The 19,851-nt window shown below is 46.7% G+C and overlaps 1 protein-coding gene across 3 annotated transcripts in view; it reads left to right on the top strand.

Annotated features, from left to right (window-relative positions):
• The window catches only part of IGFALS (insulin like growth factor binding protein acid labile subunit), a 32,279-nt gene that overhangs the window by 1,171 nt on the left and 11,257 nt on the right, over positions 1–19,851 (top strand). The window contains exon 1 of one of the 3 annotated variants that reach the window (XM_083152579.1): positions 15,908–16,041. The exons of 1 other annotated variant lie outside the window; for it this stretch is intronic. In XM_083152579.1, the coding sequence (XP_083008705.1) occupies positions 16,023–16,041 (19 nt within the window). In that variant the 5' untranslated portion in view covers positions 15,908–16,022. One more of the 3 variants, XM_083152581.1, reaches the window with a different exon arrangement.

Genomic DNA, 19,851 nt, shown 5'->3' with positions numbered 1-19,851 from the left:
TGACAGTATTAACAAAGATAGCATGTAATAAACCATTTGGATACGGCTAAATAGGAATGCAAAACCAAAATAGGTACATCATTAGCATGAAAAAGCTCCACTTGGATAAAAGTATTTTGTTTGTCAAGGTTTATTTATAATTTGTGAATTGTAATTTGTGCCATAGAATTTGTTGTAATTTAATAAATTGTTTATGTAAAATCTGCAAAGAACCTCTACTCTGTGAAGAGAACGAGAAGACACTAATTAAGGTTAGAGTGACACCTGAATGCTACCATCAAAATTGAGAGATACTTACCTGACTGCCACTAGAAAGCTAAGATAAACTTACCTGTATATTACAGCAGCAGCATCTACAGAAACACAGGGATATTAACTAAAGATATCACTTCATACTGAGAGGCTCAACTCATTTTAATAAATAAGTATTTAAAAATTTTAATTTGTCATCGTTCCACTCATACTTTCATTTGCAATTAAAAAAAGAGAATTATTTTATTTACTACTGTTCTTATTGGGTACAAATGATGCATTTAACAGATTCAAATGTGCACACCGGTCTATATGCAATCTATACATTATTTCTGTATAATAAGTAGCTAAGTTATATTGCAACGTGCAACGGTGATGTGGAGAGGAAGGGGTTAAAAAACATAGTCAGCCTGCATCATATACCAGCAGGTCAACACACATTGCACAAATAAAATAATATATCTAATATATATTTATAAATGATTATCTATGATGAGATCTCAGTCAGATACATATAAAATCATAATGCAACAATGTATCTTGTATGATTACAATGGGGAGTGGCGGATATACATCAGCCAAGGGGAATACATTATGTTATACGGGTACACAGTCTGGCAATACAAGTGCTCAAACTGTCACCCTGAGCTTGTGGTTTCCAAGCAACAAGGGCTTCCGGTTACAACCCGGAAATGTGAAGAATCTTGCGTTCCACAGGCTCAGGCGTGCGTGTCAGGCTGATCCGTTGCCTGGGCAACCCAATCACTTTTCCTATACGCTTGTAAAGGGAGGCCCGGACTGTGTTGCCAGGCAACCAGATCCAGGCAGCTATGCATTAACCAGTTTATGACAGGGTTGCCTACCTGACCCTCTCCATGAGGGAGAAAATGCTCTGTTCCTGCACTTCCCTGGTAATGTAGGATTGCCATCACCTGTGGGGATACCTTTCTTATCAATTAACCTGTTCAACACAGCTGAGGGTAATCCTACATTACCAGGGAAGTCCAGGAACAGAGAATTATCTCCCTCATGGTTGGGATGGCCATCGATCATCGATGATTACAAATCATCGATGGTTTATGGCCAATGTTGAATAGTTTTGCCATCGATGAGAGAGAACCAGATGGTGTACCCACCCTTGATATCAAGCTTAAACAAATAGTTTTGTTTTTGCTTTTTCCCCAAGGGGCCGGGACACCGAGCATAGCCCCGCCCCATATTTTGATTAGCCCACAGGCCAATCAATCAAAATAAATGGAAGACCATCGATATGTAAAAATATCGCTGGTCATCCTTTGAATAGTAATGCACTATTGTTGGCCAGTTGCACTTTTGCCATCGATGGCCATCCCTACCTCATGGAGAGGGTCAGGTAGGCAAGCATCAACATCCAACTATATTATACCCCTTTCACACCAGAAGCAAATTACCGGGTTAAAGCTTTTCAACCCGGGAATTTTCTGAAAAACCCCGGGTTTTCTTTGGTTTGAAAGGGTCAACACGGGTCTTAAATCCCAGCACTCCGACCCTGCTCTTGACCAGGGTTGGTGAGCCGGGATTTAAGACCACAGAAAAACCCGGGTTTTTTCAGCAAATTCCCGGGTTGAAAAGCTTTAACCCGGTTTTTGCAGGTGGTGTGAATTGGGGTCAGGCTGCACCCGGCAAAATGACCCGGCACTCAAAAATGCTGGGTAATTGCTGGGTGGCCGGTGTGAAAGAGGTATTAGTAAATGATAGCCTGCTAACGTTTCTTTCTCAAGGCAGTGGAAGTGTCACATCCAAGTAGTAAATGCAAATAGCAAACCAATCTTGCAGGGAACTGGGGACAGTTTGCTCCTTGCATTTACTAGTTATTTGGATGTGACATTTATCCTCCACTGCCTTGAGAAAGTTCCCCAGGGACAGAAATGTTGTCAGGCTATCACTTACTAATAAAGCTGGACGAGGTTGAGAACCACTGCCTTAGAGGAATTGTCTATCTATATAGCATATTGTACCACCCAACATGACCCTCTCCAGGAGGGACACATTGCTCTGTTTCTGCACTTCCTTCTTAATGTACTGTATGATTGCCATCACCTGTTTTAAACAGGTCAGTTGATAAGGAAGGTGTTTCTACACAGGTGATGGTAATCCTAAATTAAGAAGCAGCCCCCTCTCCTCCGCAGTGGAAGGAGCCACCGCTGGTTACTACACAAACCAACATGAATTCCTGGGCAAGGAGAGTGATTTGTTGCAGTCACTAGCATTACTTCTGCATACCTCCCAACATTCTGGTCGCCGGACCCGGGACACTGCTGATGCGCACCGAAATCTTCGGGGGGCGTGGCCTAATTTCGGGGGCATGGCCTATACTCGCAGCTCTACCGTGAGGCCACGCCTCCATTTTGCCGCTATGGGGGCATGACCTAGAGGCTCTGTGAGCCTCTAGCCATGCCCCCAGCCCCCTGGCTGCTGGAATAGACGCTGTGCGCATGCGCACAGCGTCTATTCCCCGCTGCTTAGCAGCCGACAGGGGGGACTCCCAACAGCCCCCCTGCACTGTATGCTGTGACCAGTCTCTCGGATGACACCCCCCGGGCTGTAGCGGCAGCACCCACATCCCCCGTTCCCGGGCTGGATTTCGTTGCCAATCCGTCCCTGACATACAGTATAAATCACTGGTGTGGTAAATAAAGGTTTATAAGGACCGGTGAGTGGTGCCCTCTGCATTTGAATGGATAACATATGCTCCTGCCCTGAGGATTCTTTGTACATCAGCAGATGGGTGACATGTAAATGTATATGTTCTATTAAAGAGTGATAAGCTAAGGATAAGCTATTTGCTCTGGAGCTACTGGAGCTAATACATTGGAGGAGATGAAATGCCGGCTGCGGGTATGTATTGATCACTGATCCCAGGAAACAGCTGGAATGTGTGTCCTTGCTCACAGGCGTCCTTGATTACAGGCATCACATACGTAGGCTGCCTTCCCTGGTACATTGTGTTCCAAATAAAATCCTGGAAAGGACGTGACCCTCGCCCTCACACTGATCCGATCTTCTGCAAACACGCACCTACAGTATCCCTGCTCCATTCTGCTGAGTGCATGATGCAATGGTATAAGCATCGATAATGATATACAGATGGAGCAGCATACTTTGGAGGTGCCCCTGGTGATTCTATCGCCAATCGCAACTGTTCGCCATACGCCAGAAGGGGGCGTACGTACACGAGACGCTCACGCGCCCCATTCTGACAGATTAGGATACTGCGGACAGCCCCGGAACCTGTGTAACTCATATGTGTCTCTGATTACAGGGACATTACAGTAGCGCTGTTCCTATAGAGTCCTGTGTAGGACTGTAGATGTGTCTGTATTATAACCTCCGATGTGAAGGTATTAGGGTACTGCGGACAGCCCCGGGACCTGTGTAACTCATATGTGTCTCTGATTACAGGGACATTACAGCAGCGCTGTTCCTATAGAGTCCTGTGTAGGACTGTAGATGTGTCTGTATTATAACTAGAGATGTGCGGGCTCGGATATCAGAGATCCGAGCCCCCACGGACGTCATCATTCCGAGCCCGATTCCGAGCAGCGCTCGGAGATTCCCGCCTGACTCGGTCCGTCCGCGTGATTAGAACGTCATCTCCCGGCGTCGGATTTCGCGAGGCTTTATAAGCAGCTGCCGCGCCCCCGCCATCTTCACTCCAGTTAAGTAGTGGGTTGGGAGAGGGTGTGTTGGTGCTGCTGCTGGGGCTTAAACTTGAGCTTGTCCTTGAGCTTTTGCAATCGCTGGTGCTGTCTCTCAGTGCTGCTGTGTAGTAGTCTAACTGTGTACTTGTAGTACTACTGTCTCCTCTGTGCGGTCTACCTCTGGTGTGCTGTGCTGCCTGTAATTGATTATTTTATTTGCTGGGGCTGTCTCCCTCAGTGCTGCTGTGTACTCTGTTCTCAGCTTAGGACAACAGTCTAACTGTGTACTTGTAGTACTACTGTCTCCTCTGTGCGGTCTACCTCTGGTGAACTGTGCTGTAATTAATTATTTTATTTGCTAGGGCTGTCTCCCTCAGTGCTGCTGTGTACTATGTTCTCCTCTGCTTAGGAGAACAGTCTAACTGTGTACCTGCCTGTAGTACTGTCTCCTCTGTGCTGGGGCATACCTCTGGTGCTGTGCTGTGCCATTTATTATATATATAATTATTAATTAATTATATTAAATATAAATATATATATAGTCCACTGGTGCTGCACTGCTGCCTGCACTGAATCTGCCAGTCTGGCGGTCTGTGGTCTGGGGCTCACTGGCTAATAAATAATTAAATACTGCCTGCCTAATAAATAATTAAATACTGCCGTATATCTCTACCTTTGTGGTCTGGGGCTCACTGCCTATACTGCCGTATGTACCGTCTGGTCTGGGGCTCACTGGCTAATAAATAATTAAATACTGCTGTATATCTCTACCTTTGTGGTCTGGGGCTCACTGGCTATACTGCCGTATGTACCGTCTGGTCTGGGGCTCACTGGCTAATAAATAATTAAATACTGCCTGCCTAATAAATAATTAAATACTGCCGTATATCTCTACCTTTGTGGTCTGGGGGTCACTGGCTATACTGCCGTATGTACCGTCTGGTCTGGGGCTCACTGGTTAATAAATAATTAAATACTGCCTGCCTAATAAATAATTAAATACTGCCGTATATCTCTACCTTTGTGGTCTGGGGCTCACTGCCTATACTGCCGTATGTACCGTCTGGTCTGGGGCTCACTGGCTAATAAATAATTAAATACTGCCGTATATCTCTACCTTTGTGGTCTGGGGCTCACTGGCTATACTGCCGTATGTACCGTCTGGTCTGGGGCTCGCTGGCTAATAAATAATTAAATACTGCCGTATATCTCTACCTTTGTGGTCTGGGGCTCACTGGCTATACTGCCGTATGTACCGTCTGGTCTGGGGCTCACTGGCTAATAAATAATTAAATACTGCCTGCCTAATAAATAATTAAATACTGCCGTATATCTCTACCTTTGTGGTCTGGGGCTCACTGGCTATACTGCCGTATGTACCGTCTGGTCTGGGGCTCACTGGCTAATAAATAATTAAATACTGCCATATATCTCTACCTTTGTGGTCTGGGGCTCACTGGCTATACTGCCGTATGTACCGTCTGGTCTGGGGCTCACTGGCTAATAAATAATTAAATACTGCCATATATCTCTACCTTTGTGGTCTGGGGCTCACTGGCTATACTGCCGTATGTACCGTCTGGTCTGGGGCTCACTGGCTAATAAATAATTAAATACTGCCGTATATCTCTACCTTTGTGGTCTGGGGCTCACTGGCTATACTGCCGTATGTACCGTCTGGTCTGGGGCTCACTGGCTAATAAATAATTAAATACTGCCGTATATCTCTACCTTTGTGGTCTGGGGCTCACTGGCTATACTGCCGTATGTCCCGTCTGGTCTGGGGCTCACTGGCTAATAAATAATTAAATACTGCCTGCCTAATAAATAATTAAATACTGCCGTATATCTCTACCTTTGTGGTCTGGGGCTCACTGGCTATACTGCCGTATGTACCGTCTGGTCTGGGGCTCACTGCCTAATACTGGCGTATCTGCCGTCTGGTCTGGGGCTCACTGCCTAATACTGCCATATCTGCCGCTGCAGTGCCACTCTTACATGAGCCACGTGTTTGTGCCGCACACTTGTGTGGCTTAGCATAGTTATCCAGCTACCTCAGTGCAAACTTTGGCAATAAAAACAATATTGTGAGGTGTCAGGTGTTCAGAATACACTGGAAATGAGTGTAAATGAATGTTATTGAGGTCAATATAGCGTAGGAGCAAAAAAACCCACCAAATTCTGCGATTTTAGCTGTTTTTATGCATTTTTAACAAAAAAATCAGAACCCAAAACCCCAAAAAATCCAAACACAAAACACTTAGGAGGTGTTTTGCCAAAACCCATTAGAACCCAAAACCTCAAGGTAATCAGAACCCAAAACCCAAAACCCAAAACCCGAAAAGTGGCCGGTGCACATCTCTAATTATAACCTCCGATGTGCAGGTATTAGGGTACTGCGGACAGCCCTGGGACCTGTGTAACTCATATATGCCCCTGATTACAGGGACATTACAGTAGCGCTGTTCCTATAGAGTCCTGTGTAGGACTGTAGGTATGTCTGTATTATAACCTCCGATGTACAGGTATTAGGGTACTGCGGACAGCCCCGGGACCTGTGTAACTCATATGTGTCTCTGATTACAGGGACATTACAGCAGCGCTGTTCCTATAGAGTCCTGTGTAGGACTGTAGGTGTGTCTGTATTATAACCTCCGTTGTGTAGGTATTAGGATACTGCGGACAGCCCCGGAACCTGTGTAACTCATATGTGTCTCTGATTACAGGAACATTACAGTAGCGCTGTTCCTATAGAGTCCTGTGTAGGACTGTAGGTGTGTCTGTATTATAACCTCCGATGTGCAGGTATTAGGGTACTGCGGACAGCCCCGGAACCTGTGTAACTCATATGTGTCTCTGATTACAGGGACATTACAGTAGCGCTGTTCCTATAGAGTCCTGTGTAGGACTGTAGGTGTGTCTGTATTATAACCTCCGATGTGCAGGTATTAGGATACTGCGGACAGCCCCGGGACCTGTGTAACTCATATGAGTCCCTGATTACAGGGACATTACAGCAGCGTTGTTCCTATAGAGTCCTGTGTAGGACTGTAGGTGTGTCTCTGTATTATAACCTCCGATGTGCAGGTATTAGGATACTGCGGACAGCTCAGGACCTGTTTATATTGTGACTAGTATCCAGAGGTCAGTCGTCCTGGGGGGCGATGACCGCGGAGGCACCAGTGGGTCTCCCACTAACTGAGACACAGCCCAAATCACACATCCATCAAATGCCCTTTGGACGATTGAAGCGGCACCGAGGACATATATTGGGTAATAGTATATTGGGACAGAAGAGTCTTATTGTGCAGAACACGGCAGATATAGCATAGAATTTATATCTCACTAGCCAGATGTACTAAGCTTCAAAAGCGATAAAATGGAGAGTGGAAAACCACCAGCCAATCAGCTCCAACCTTGTAATGTCACAGGCTGTGTTTGAAAAATGACAGGTAGTAGCTGATTGGTTCGTGGTTTATCACTCTCCGTTTTATTACTTTTCCAGCTCAGAGCTTCTGGCCCTCATTCATAATCAGTAAATCATGAACAGGTCTCTCTCTCTGTATTTATATATGTATATTACCCAACATGTTTACCATATTAAAGGTAAATATATCATATTGAGTGATTCATCGGATTCCAACTGACTGACAGATGTAATTGTGGGTGTCCAGTGACACACATGGTAAATTACAATATTGCTTTTTTGGGTCAGCTTCTGTTCGATCGGAATTTGGCAGATGATGCCAGTGTGGGCACTCATGTGGTAGAAAACTTAGACTGTACTCTCCATTGGCAAAGGCATACCCCCCAACTGTCTGGGTTTCGCATCCCACCTGCACAGGCCGCAGTGCACTATGGGTAGGAGGTTGGTAGAGGTTGGTGGAGCTCTGTCTCACCACTGCTCGCACCAGTGCAGGAGAACCTGGGGCAGCTCAGCAGCTTGCAGGCCAATGGGCACGCTCCCGGAGTGACAGTAAGGGCCGTGCCTCTTTTTTGGGCAATTGGCCTTCTTCGCACACAAATGGTCTCTCTTCCGACCTCTCATATATTGGCAGGTATGCAGTAAGGCGGGGTTGGGTGTGGTAAAACTCATAGACCATGTCTAGGTCAACAGTCCACGACCCCCAAAAAGTCAACATGCTGGAAAAAAGGTCAACACATGCAATAAGTTGACAGAAAAGGTTGGCATATCAGAAAGTCAACATGCGTTTTTCACTTTTTTGGGGTGTTAGTGCCGACACAAGATCATGTGGACCCGCAATTAGTTTACCATGTCCCATGGTGAACGAAGCCCCGTTCTGCTACCACTGTTGGATGGTAAAGTAGAAAATACATCGACCATCGCCATGTCAACATTTTGACCATATTTAAGTCGACATAGGCACTGTCTGTCAGCCATCTAGATACCGCCAGGACTGGTGTGAATTAATAAGTATTCTCTGTCCTGTGAAATGAAATAAACAATAATAAATTAATGAACATTGTTCTTGTCATGATGGGAGGAGGTGACCGTAGCACAATATGGCAGCATCAGGGGAGCAACGTTGCCTCCACATGGCAGAACCAGATTACAGCACTTTTCTGGACCCTCTCATACGTTCCGGTACATTATTAACAGTTATGTGCACACGGCATAGTACACTGATATCCGCCTGACAATAAACATGATCCTAAATAGTGACCCCTTATCAAGCCGACTGTTTGCAAACAAAGTCCTTTGTGCACTGGCGGCGTCCCCAATCTCGCTGTGTACATATTGCTGTGTTTATTAATTAAAGCCTCTTTTACACTCTATTGCCTGCTCCATAGATGTCGGCGTCTGATTGCGCCTGTCTACACACGGGGCGTCTATGTCTTCCTGCGGGTGGTAAGGGTTGCCCGCTGTCAGCTTAGCCGCCGCACTCCCTGGGGGAGACATATTCCTGCCAACACTTCCCAATGTTCCGAGGCAGTGAATAGGTTAATGCAGATCGTATTTCCAGGAACCCAGTCCATTTCCCGACCCCGCAGCAGGTTACAGATTAATAAGGCTCGATCCTTGCCAGCACCGGTTTGTTCAACCCCTGAGCGGGGTAACGGGGATACAGTCATTTTTCTGGCGAGGACAGTGGCAAACGCAGGATTTTCAGAAGGGGGTTTCCAGAGGGGCGGAGCAAACCACGGAGATGGACACTTAGGTGACCCAGTATATGCCGGGTCAGTTAAAGTATTAAAGATAGACCAAATGTATATAAATAATATATATATATATATATATATATATATATATATATATATATATATATATAAAGCACTTACCCCCTCTTACAGGAAAGGATTGGAACCAGCGCACGGATATGAAGTGAAAGAAAAAACGTGGTTTATTGTACAAGCATTATTGCACAACAGACAGCTGTTCACCTGACAGCCGTTTCAACTGCATGGCAGCAGTTTTCATCAGAGGTCTGACCTCTGATGAAAACTGCTGCCATGCAGTTGAAACGGCTGTCAGGTGAACAGCTGTCTGTTGTGCAATAATGCTTGTACAATAAACCACGTTTTTTCTTTCACTTCATATCCGTGTGCTGGTTCCAATCCTTTCCTGTAAGAGGGGGTAAGTGCTTTCATGTTTCTCATATGTACCTGGCACCGGACTATTAACAATTACCTGCATTGAGTGCCATCCTGTGACACATCATTCTATATATATATATATATATATATATATATATAAAATACACACACACACACACATATATAAATATACAGGGGAGTCAACAGCAGTGTAGACCCCTAAGCATAGCAATGTATTGGGGCCCCTACTGATCCTTCAGCGGTAGGGGTGGGTGGTGCTATGAGCGGAAGCTTTGATGTCCCACGGGTGGTAGGGGTTATTATATCAACCGCTCAGCATGTAGGGCCTGGATCAGTAATTTCCACTAATTACCCCTTTACTGCACAGATGGTGGGAGATGGGGTGAGAGAAGGGGGCATTGGGCTGAATGAAGGGGCCCTGATACAGAACTTCCAGTGTGGTAGAGGATGTTTAATATGCAGAGGAGGGGTGTATAGTGGAGTGGGCATATTATTCATAATTTTCTGGTGGGAGGATAGCTTGCTTGACTGCAGATATCTCCAGTTCCCAAAAATAGATTTCTTAGATTTTAATGGAATTAAAAACTAGAGAATCCCACCTACCAATTGGGGACTAGGGGATCAGAGTTCAGGAGGCAGAGCAATCTGCCAACGAGAATATAAAACTACATACCAGGTGTGTGGAGCTGGAGCAGTAACCAGCTGCTGGAAGGCTGATATCTCTGGTTCTGGGAACAGTAGAGACAAGCTACTAGTGTCCATCAAAGAAGGAGAATCCAAGCTTTTGGAATATACCCTCAGAAAAACTCTAAGTCAGACAGAAAGTGAAATTTCTGACTGGGAAGACCAATTAACAGGCTTGGATGGGGACAACTGCTTTGAAGTCAGATATCTCCGGTTCCCAAGGGCCGATTTTTAAATTTTTTATACCCTTGGAAAGAGGGGACCCTCAGCTTTCAGTCTAGGGTCCTTAGACTCCTGGGGGGGTTTCTGGGTACTCAGAAACCCCCCCTGCGTGCGCTACTGGAGGATGCTCAATTAGCAGCGTTTCGGTTCTGTAGTTTCCTCGATGGACGCCGCATAGTCTAGGCCAGTGGTTCCCAAACTTTTTTGAATTACGGCACCCTAGAGCATCAAAATATTTTCAAGGCCCCCCTAGGCCAAATGCTTCTTATCGAGAAATTCAGATTATTTTTTTTTTTAATTAAGTGCATTGTGTTTATATGTCACAGTTATCTGGTGAGGGACATGATTTGCTTCTGTATGTCCACCAGCACTGGTTTTGTCTGGTACATTTACCATAAATAATATGAATTGATCCGTCCACCAACCCAAGGCACCCCTGCAAGTGTCCTGAGGCACCCGCGGGTGCCTAGGCACACAGTTTGGGAACCAATGGTCTAGGCAAAACGCAGACTTTTTTTCCAGCTCCCGGGCCCCAAGTGGGTCAAGATGGCGCTCTGTTGACTCAGGACGCGGACTTTATAATCTTGGCGGGAAAAAAGGGGATAATGGATCAGGCGAATGACAGGGCCCGGCCTGTTTTTCTCCATTTATGCCATGAGTGAGTTGGGGAGACGTATTCTCCTCAGGGAAACGGAACTATTTTTTATCCACGTTGTACTGAAAGAGATAGAGGGTAAATTTACTAAGGTCAGATTGAAGATGGGATATTGCCCATAGCAACCAATCAGATTATATCTATTATGGTCTAGAAGGTGCTAAATAAACAAGATGTAGAATCTGATTGGTTGCTATTCGCACCATCCCATCATACTTGCCTACCCTCCCGGAATGGCCGGGAGGCTCCCGAAAATTGGGTCCACCTCCCCGCCCTAAAGAAAGGTGGACAAGTCCCCCGCAAAAGCAGCAGCATCCCGCAACCCCCCCTCAGCAGAAGCCCTGTGAGGTTCAGATGACGCAAAACGCGTCATTGTGGCCCCGCCCCCTCTGTGCAATGCCTGTAATACAGGTATTACACAGTGGAGGGTGAGGCCACGATGATACAATCACAATGGCCCGACCCCTCACATGTTTATTTAGTCCTACCCCTGGCTCTGACCTCTTTCACTGCATGGCCCCCGCCCCCGCACCCTACCTCTGGGAGCTGGATGCCCTCTCCCTGCATCCCATCTACAATAGAACTCCCATCTTAGTAAATTTAATCCTCAGGTCGGGATGTATTAATATACATCGCCCGCGATACCTGTGATGTGGTGTGCGCAGGGGGGTTCACCTCCTAGGCACCTCCTCCTCCCCTCACACCGGGAAGCCTATGCAGACTGTCCCCGGCGCCTCCTCCTCTCCCCTGCAGCCGGAAGGATGTCCGGCTGCCTTACTAGGGGGAGCAGGGGTTTACCTTCCGGGTCCAGGAGGACCTGATGCAAGGTAAGCTGGAGGGAGGAGGAGAGGAGGGTCGGCGGAAGCGGCGGGTTGGCAGCGGGCGGCGATAGAAGCCCATAGGCTTCTATAGGGTATCGCCACCCAAAGGTGGCGATACCCTGCTATGCCTTGACACGGCGGCCGTGTTTTCATACATTAGAAAATGTGGTAAAACCCCCGAAATCGGGGGTTTTACCGCATTTTCAGCTTAATACATCCCGCCCTTAGAGCTTGTTCCAAGTCAGAGTCTAGTCCAGAAGATGGAGGGAGAGGTTCACTCTTTCCATCTGTGAAATGCACAATTTCAGTTGGAAAGCGATTGTCTAACAGGTTTCCCGCATTGTCTGAACATGGTCAAAGATTTGCAACTAATTCTCAAAGCTTAACTTAAACTGATTTAGCTGAATGCAGGCCTGGCGCACAGTTACAGGCAAGTGGCGCTTGTTCTGGCTTAGACGGCGGCCCTGTGCCGGCTGTTCAAGGGTAATTCCATAGCCAGAACTTAGATCGACACAAGCATTAGTTTAACGTGAAATCAGTCAACCAGAGTTTTTCAAGTTTTTTTGGTGTCTATGTCGACTTACGCCAACATGGACACCAAATAATTGTACTGCGCCCCCTCGCAGGGCTCGCTGTACTCGGCACACTGTTATATTCTCCCTCTATGTCCACTTGGATAGTAAAGTAGGAAAAACCATCTTTTTTGAAAAAAGAAAACATGAAAAACTGTCGACCTGATGACCATGTCGACCTAATGGCAGCTGCTGTCGCCTGCTCTACATGCCGCCATCGCCATTTCCATTATATTTTAAATCTTTCAGTTTGACCTTTTCCATGTCAACCAATTGCTTGTGTTGACCTTTTAACAATGTCGACCAAATGCATGTCAACCTTTTTCATGCGTCGCCCTATTTTCTGTCTACCTAATTACTGTCAACCTATGGATAGCACCCTGTCAGGTATAGGCAGGCTCACATACTATCCCTTTATCATACCTCCCAACAGTCCCGTTTTTCGCTGGACCACCCCGTGTTTTTTTTTTTTTGGGGGGGGGGGGGTGGGGGGGCGGTCCCACATCCTGCCCGGACCCGGGAGTCCCCCCAGCCTAAAAGGAATAGACGCTGTGCGCATAGTTCAGCGGAGCAGTGGATGGGGCGTGGCCCAAAGGTGGTGTCATTTGCATAGACCACACCCCTCATTTACATAGACTGCACCCCCTTTATGCAGGTTCTGTGGCTGGCTGACTGGAACCCTGCATCTCACCTGGTTTAATCAGCCACAGAACATGTGTAATTCATACGTGTCCCAGTTTAAAGGGATAGTACGGTAGGCCCAGGTGTAGGGTGACACCTGCTGAAGGTGCAGGCAGAACAGTGCCCATTGCCGGCTATGGCGATGTGGTCGCCCATGAAAACAATTATTAGCAGAGGCCTAATGTTAAATAGAAGGAAGGAGCGATAACCACTACTCATAAAGGGTAACCGCAGCGTCACACATACAGCCCCTTGCTAAGGGCGGTTCCTTTTCTAGCTCAAAAGCAGTGAATATGTTTTGCCTGCTCCACAGCAATGAATGGGTTAATGAGGGGTGCTCTCCCCAGATCCATAGAAATGAATGGGTTAATGACTGCAGCTCCATGACAGTTAATGAGGTGTGCTTTTTCCCGCTGCCTAGTAATGAATGGGTTAATGAGGTGTGCTTTTTCCAACTCCATAGAAATGAATGGGTTAATGAGGGGTGCTCTCCCCTAACATCCATAGAAATCAATGGGTTTTTCCAGTTCCATAACAATGAATGGGCGTGCCTTTATCCCACTCTCTAGTATTGAATGGGTTAATGAGGTGCACTCTCCCCCGCGCCACCCAAGCTCCATAGTAGTGATTGGGTTAATTACTTTTTTTTTAACCAGCTCATTGCCAGTGAGTAGGTTAATGAGGCATGCATTTATTAGCTCTGGGGCAGTGAATGGGTTAATGAGGCATGTGTTCCCCAGCTCCGTGGCAGTGAATGGGTTAATGAGGCATGTGTTCCCCAGCTCCGTGGCAGTGAATGGGTTAATGAGGCGTTCTTTCCCCAGCCCTGTGGCAGTGAATGTGTGGTACTTGTATATTATCACAGTGCCCATCGCATTGCATACCACTAATTAAGGTATGCGATGGCATGCGATGGACCCAATTTCAGCCTTTTCCCGGGGCTGTGTGTACAATTTTAAAATCGTGTCACATCGCATGCCATTACAATGGCATGCGATGTTATGCGACACGATTTGCCATTGAGTCCCATGTTAAATGGCACCCCCAGACCCGATTTGTAATTGTACACCCACCCTGATGGGTAATAAATATGTAAAATGCTTCCACATTGTTAACGGCCCCCCACTATCAATGCCAACCCGAAGCGTGGCGAGCATAGCGAGCCCGCAAAGGGCGGTGGTACGCATCCTCCGACCTTTTTATACCCCCACTATCCACGTTGGCGTGGAGTTGATTGTATAAAGTGTGGCTAGCGGACGCGCATTACTTCACAGGTTTACGCGTTCGCTCGCCACGCTTTGGGCTCGGTGGCCGAGGTGGATAGTGGGGGTATGAAAAGGTCGGAGGACGCGTACCGCTGCGCTCGCCACGCTTCGGGTTGGCGTTCATAGTGGGGTGGCGTTAACAATGGGGGGCATTTCACATACTCAAGACCCATGAGGGTGGGTATACAATTAAAAATCGGGTCTGGGGGGCATTTAACATGGTAATAAGGCATCTGGGTGCCTGTACAATTAAAAATCGTTTGAAATCGCGTCGCATCGCATGCGATCATATCACATGCGATGCAACGCAATTTTTCATTGTACAATGCCCTGCGATGGAAATCGGGGGCGCCGTGATAATACACAAGTACCGAATGGGTTAATGAGGCGTACGTCCCCCAGCCCTGTGGCGATAAATGAGTTAGTGAGGTGTGCATTCCCCAGCTCCTTGGCAGTAAATGGGTTAATGAGGCGTGCGTGCCTCAGCCCGTGGCAGTGAATGGGTTAATGAGGCGTGTGTTCCTCAGCCCTGTGGCAGTGAATGGGTTAATGAGGCGTGTGTTCCCCAGCCCCGTGGCAGTGAATGGGTTAATGAGGCGTGCGTTCCGTAGCCCCGTGGCAGTGAATGGGTTAATGAGGCGTGCGTGCCTCAGCCCGTGGCAGTGAATGGGTTATTGAGGCGTGTGTTCCCCAGCCCTGTGGCAGTGAATGGGTTAATGAGGCATGTGTTCCCCAGCCCCGTGGCAGTGAATGGGTTAATGAGGCGTGCGTTCCCCAGCCCTGTGGCAGTGAATGGGTTAATGAGGCATGCGTGCCTCAGCCCGTGGCAGTGAATGGGTTAATGAGGCTTGTGTTCCCCAGCCCTGTGGCAATAAATGGGTTAATGAGGCATGTGTTCCCCAGCCCCGTGGCAGTGAATGGGTTAATGAGGCGTGTGTTCCCCAGCCCTGTGGGAGTGAATGTGTTAATGAGGCATGCGTTCCACAGCCCCATGGCAGTGAATGGGTTAATGAGGCATGCGTTCCCCAGCCCCGTGGCAGTGAATGGGTTAATGAGGCGTGTGTTCCCCAGCCCTGTGGCAGTGAATAGGTTAATGAGGTGTGCGTTCCCCAGCCCAGTGGCAGTGAATGGGTTAATGAGGCGTGCGTTCCCCATCCCTGTGGCAGTGAAGGGTTAATGAGGAGTGTGTTCCCCAGCCCCATGGCAGTGAATGGGTTAATGTGGCATGTGTTCCCCAGCCCTGTGGCAGTGAATGAGTTAATGAGGCGTGCATTCCCCAGCCCTGTGGCAGTGAATGGGTTAATGAGGCGTGCGTTCCCCAGCCCCTTGGCAGTGAATGGGTTAATGAGGCGTGCGTTCCCCAGCCCATGGCAGTGAACGGGTTAATGAGACGTACGTTCCCAATCCCTGTGGCAGTGAATGGGTTAATGAGGTGTGCGTTCCCCAGCCCCTTGGCAGTGAATGGGTTAATGAGGCGAGCACTTTCCAGGACCCAGCCTTTTCCCAGCTGGCCCAGAGAAGCCCTCACCCTGCTCACTGTCAGCAGTATCCTGAGGGGTGGTGCCGGTGACCCTGTGTGACTGGAGCACCCGGTCTGCTATGTGACAGCCAGCATGGGACAGCGCGGCGCAGGTAAGAGATCTCTCTGCCTGTAGGAGTCTGTTATCCATACCGCTGGAGAGAGGGTGATGACATCATACCTCCTTACCTGTGCACAGGTGTGGAGACAGGAAGGGGTTACAGACAGGTAGATGACAGGTAATGGGGTGAAGGAGTCTAGTAGCACTGTATTAACCCTTTACAGCTGGAGGTAATTGCAGTTTGTGTTAGAACGTAGAACCTCAGATCTTATATAGTTATACTACTACTACTACGTGTATATGGCTGCATATACTGTATGTGTATATGGCTGCGTATACTGTATGTGTATATGGCTGCGTATACTGTATGTGTATATGGCTGCGTATACTGTATGTGTATATGGCTGCGTATACTGTATGTGTATATGGCTGCGTATACTGTATGTGTATATGGCTGCGTATACTGCATGTGTATATGGCTGCGTATACTGCATGTGTATATGGCTGCGTATACTGCATGTGTATATGGCTGCGTATACTGCATGTGTATATGGCTGCGTATGCTTCATGTGTATATGGCTGCGTATGCTGCATGTGTATATGGCTGCGTATGCTGCATGTGTATATGGCTGCGTATACTGCATGTGTACGTGGCTGCGTATACTGCATGTGTATATGGCTGCGTATACTGCATGTGTATATGGCTGCGTATACTGTATGTGTATATGGCTGCGTATACTGTATGTGTATATGGCTGCGTATACTGTATGTGTATATGGCTGCGTATACTGTCTGTGTATATGGCTGCGTATACTGTCTGTGTATATGGCTGCGTATACTGTCTGTGTATATGGCTGCGTATACTGTCTGTGTATATGGCTGCGTATACTGTCTGTGTATATGGCTACGTATACTGTATGTGTGTAGGGCTGCGTATACTGCATGTGTATATGGCTGCGTATACTGCATGTGTATATGGCTGCGTATACTGTATGTGTATATGGCTGCGTATACTGTATGTGTATATGGCTGCGTATACTGTATGTGTATGGCTGCGTATACTGCATGTGTATGTGGCTGCGTATACTGTATGTGTATATGGCTGCGTGTGCTGCATGTGTATGGCTGCGTATGCTGTATGTGTATATGGCTGCGTATGCTGCATGTGTATATGGCTACGTATACTGTATGTGTATATGGCTGCGTATACTGTATGTGTATGTGGCTGCGTATGCTGCATGTGTATATGGCTGCGTATACTGCATGTGTACATGGCTGCGTATACTGTATGTGTATATGGCTGCGTATACTGTATGTGTATATGGCTGCATATACTGTATGTGTATATGGCTGCGTATACTGTATGTGTATATGGCTGCATATACTGTATGTGTATATGGCTGCGTATACTGCATGTGTGTATGGCTGCGTATGCTGTATGTGTATATGGCTGCGTATTCTGTATGTGTATATGGCTGCGTATACTGTATGTGTATATGGCTGCGTATACTGCATGTGTGTATGGCTGCGTATGCTGTATGTGTATATGGCTGCGTATGCTGTATGTGTATGGCTGTGTATACTTCATGTGTATATGGCTGCGTATACTGTATATGTATATGTCTGCGTATACTGCATGTGTATATGGCTGCGTATACTGTATGTGTATTTGGCTGCGTATACTGTATGTGTATTTGGCTGCGTATGCTGTATGTGTATATGGCTGCGTGTTCTGCATGTGTATATGGCTGCGTATACTGTATGTGTATATGGCTGCGTATAATGCATGTGTATATGGCTGCGTATGCTGTATGTGTATGGCTGCGTATACTGTCTGTGTATATGGCTGCGTGTTCTGCATGTGTATATGGCTGCGTATACTGTATGTGTATATGGCTGCGTATACTGCATGTGTATATGGCTGCGTATGCTGTATGTGTATATGGCTGCGTATGCTGTCTGTGTATATGGCTGTGTATGCTGCATGTGTATATGGCTGCGTATGCTGCATGTGTATATGGCTGCGTATGCTGCATGTGTATATGGCTGCGTATGCTGCATGTGTATATGGCTGCGTATACTGTATGTGTATATGGCTGCGTATACTGTATGTGTATATGGCTGCGTATGTATATATGGCTGCGTATGCTGTATGTGTATATGGCTGCGTATACTGTATGTGTATATGGCTGCGTATACTGTATGTGTATATGGCTGCGTATGCTGTATGTGTATGTGGCTGCGTATACTGTATGTGTATATGGCTGCGTATACTGTATGTGTATATGGCTGTGTATACTGTATGTGTATATGGCTGCGTATACTGTATGTGTATATGGCTGCGTATACTGTATGTGTATATGGCTGCGTATGCTGTATGTGTATATGGCTGTGTGTGCTGTATGTGTATATGGCTGCGTATGCTGTCTGTGTATATGGCTGTGTATGCTGCATGTGTATATGGCTGCGTATGCTGCATGTGTATATGGCTGCGTATGCTGCATGTGTATATGGCTGCGTATGCTGCATGTGTATATGGCTGCGTATGCTGCATGTGTATATGGCTGCGTATACTGTATGTGTATATGGCTGCGTATACTGTATGTGTATATGGCTGCGTATGTGTATATGGCTGCGTATGCTGTATGTGTATATGGCTGCGTATACTGTATGTGTATATGGCTGCGTATACTGTATGTGTATATGGCTGCGTATGCTGTATGTGTATGTGGCTGTGTATACTGTATGTGTATATGGCTGCGTATACTGTATGTGTATATGGCTGCGTATACTGCATGTGTGTATGGCTGCGTATACTGCATGTGTATATGGCTGCGTATACTGTCTGTGTATATGGCTGCGTATACTGTCTGTGTATATGGCTGTGTATACTGCATGTGTATATGGCTGCGTATACTGTATATGTATATGTCTGTGTATACTGCATGTGTATATGGCTGTATATGTCTGTGTATGCTGTATGTGTATATGGCTGCGTATACTGTGTGTGTGTATGGCTGCGTATACTGCATGTGTATATGGCTGCGTATACTGTATGTGTATATGGCTGCGTATACTGTATGTGTATATGGCTGCGTATACTGTATGTGTGTAGGGCTGCGTATACTGTCTGTGTATATGGCTGCGTATACTGTATGTGTATATGGCTGCGTGTACTGTCTGTGTATATGGCTGCGTATACTGTATGTGTGTAGGGCTGCGTATACTGTATGTGTATATGGCTGCGTATGCTGCATGTGTATATGGCTGTATATACTGCATGTGTACGTGGCTACGTATACTGCATGTGTACGTGCTACGTATACTGCATGTGTACATGGCTGCGTATACTGTATGTGTATATGGCTGCGTATACTGTATGTGTATATGGCTGCGTATGCTGCATGTGTATATGGCTGCGTGTACTGTCTGTGTATATGGCTGCGTATACTGTATGTGTGTAGGGCTGCGTATACTGTATGTGTATATGGCTGCGTATGCTGTATGTGTATATGGCTGCGTATGCTGCATGTGTATATGGCTGCGTATACTGTATGTGTATATGGCTGCGTATGCTGCATGTGTATATGGCTGCGTATACTGTATGTGTATATGGCTGCGTATACTGTATGTGTACTACTTAGGACACTGTAGAACGGAGACACAGGAATACTTCCATCTAGATGCCTACTTAGGACACTGTAGAACGGAGACACAGGAATACTTCCATCTAGATTAGAACCTACTTAGGAGGGAAGAATAATAAAGTCACATTTGGCAAAAGTTATATAACACTGAGCGCATGAAGTCAGGTGTCTATGTACTAATCTTTGGAGAGAGATAAAGTTACTGCCAACCAGCA

The sequence above is a fragment of the Crinia signifera genome, chromosome 7 (assembly GCF_055691185.1).
Source record: "Crinia signifera chromosome 7, ASM5569118v1, whole genome shotgun sequence".
Lineage (NCBI taxonomy): Eukaryota > Metazoa > Chordata > Amphibia > Anura > Myobatrachidae > Crinia > Crinia signifera.
Note: the sequence above shows the minus strand (reverse complement) of the source record. Positions and strands in the feature narration are given on the sequence as shown.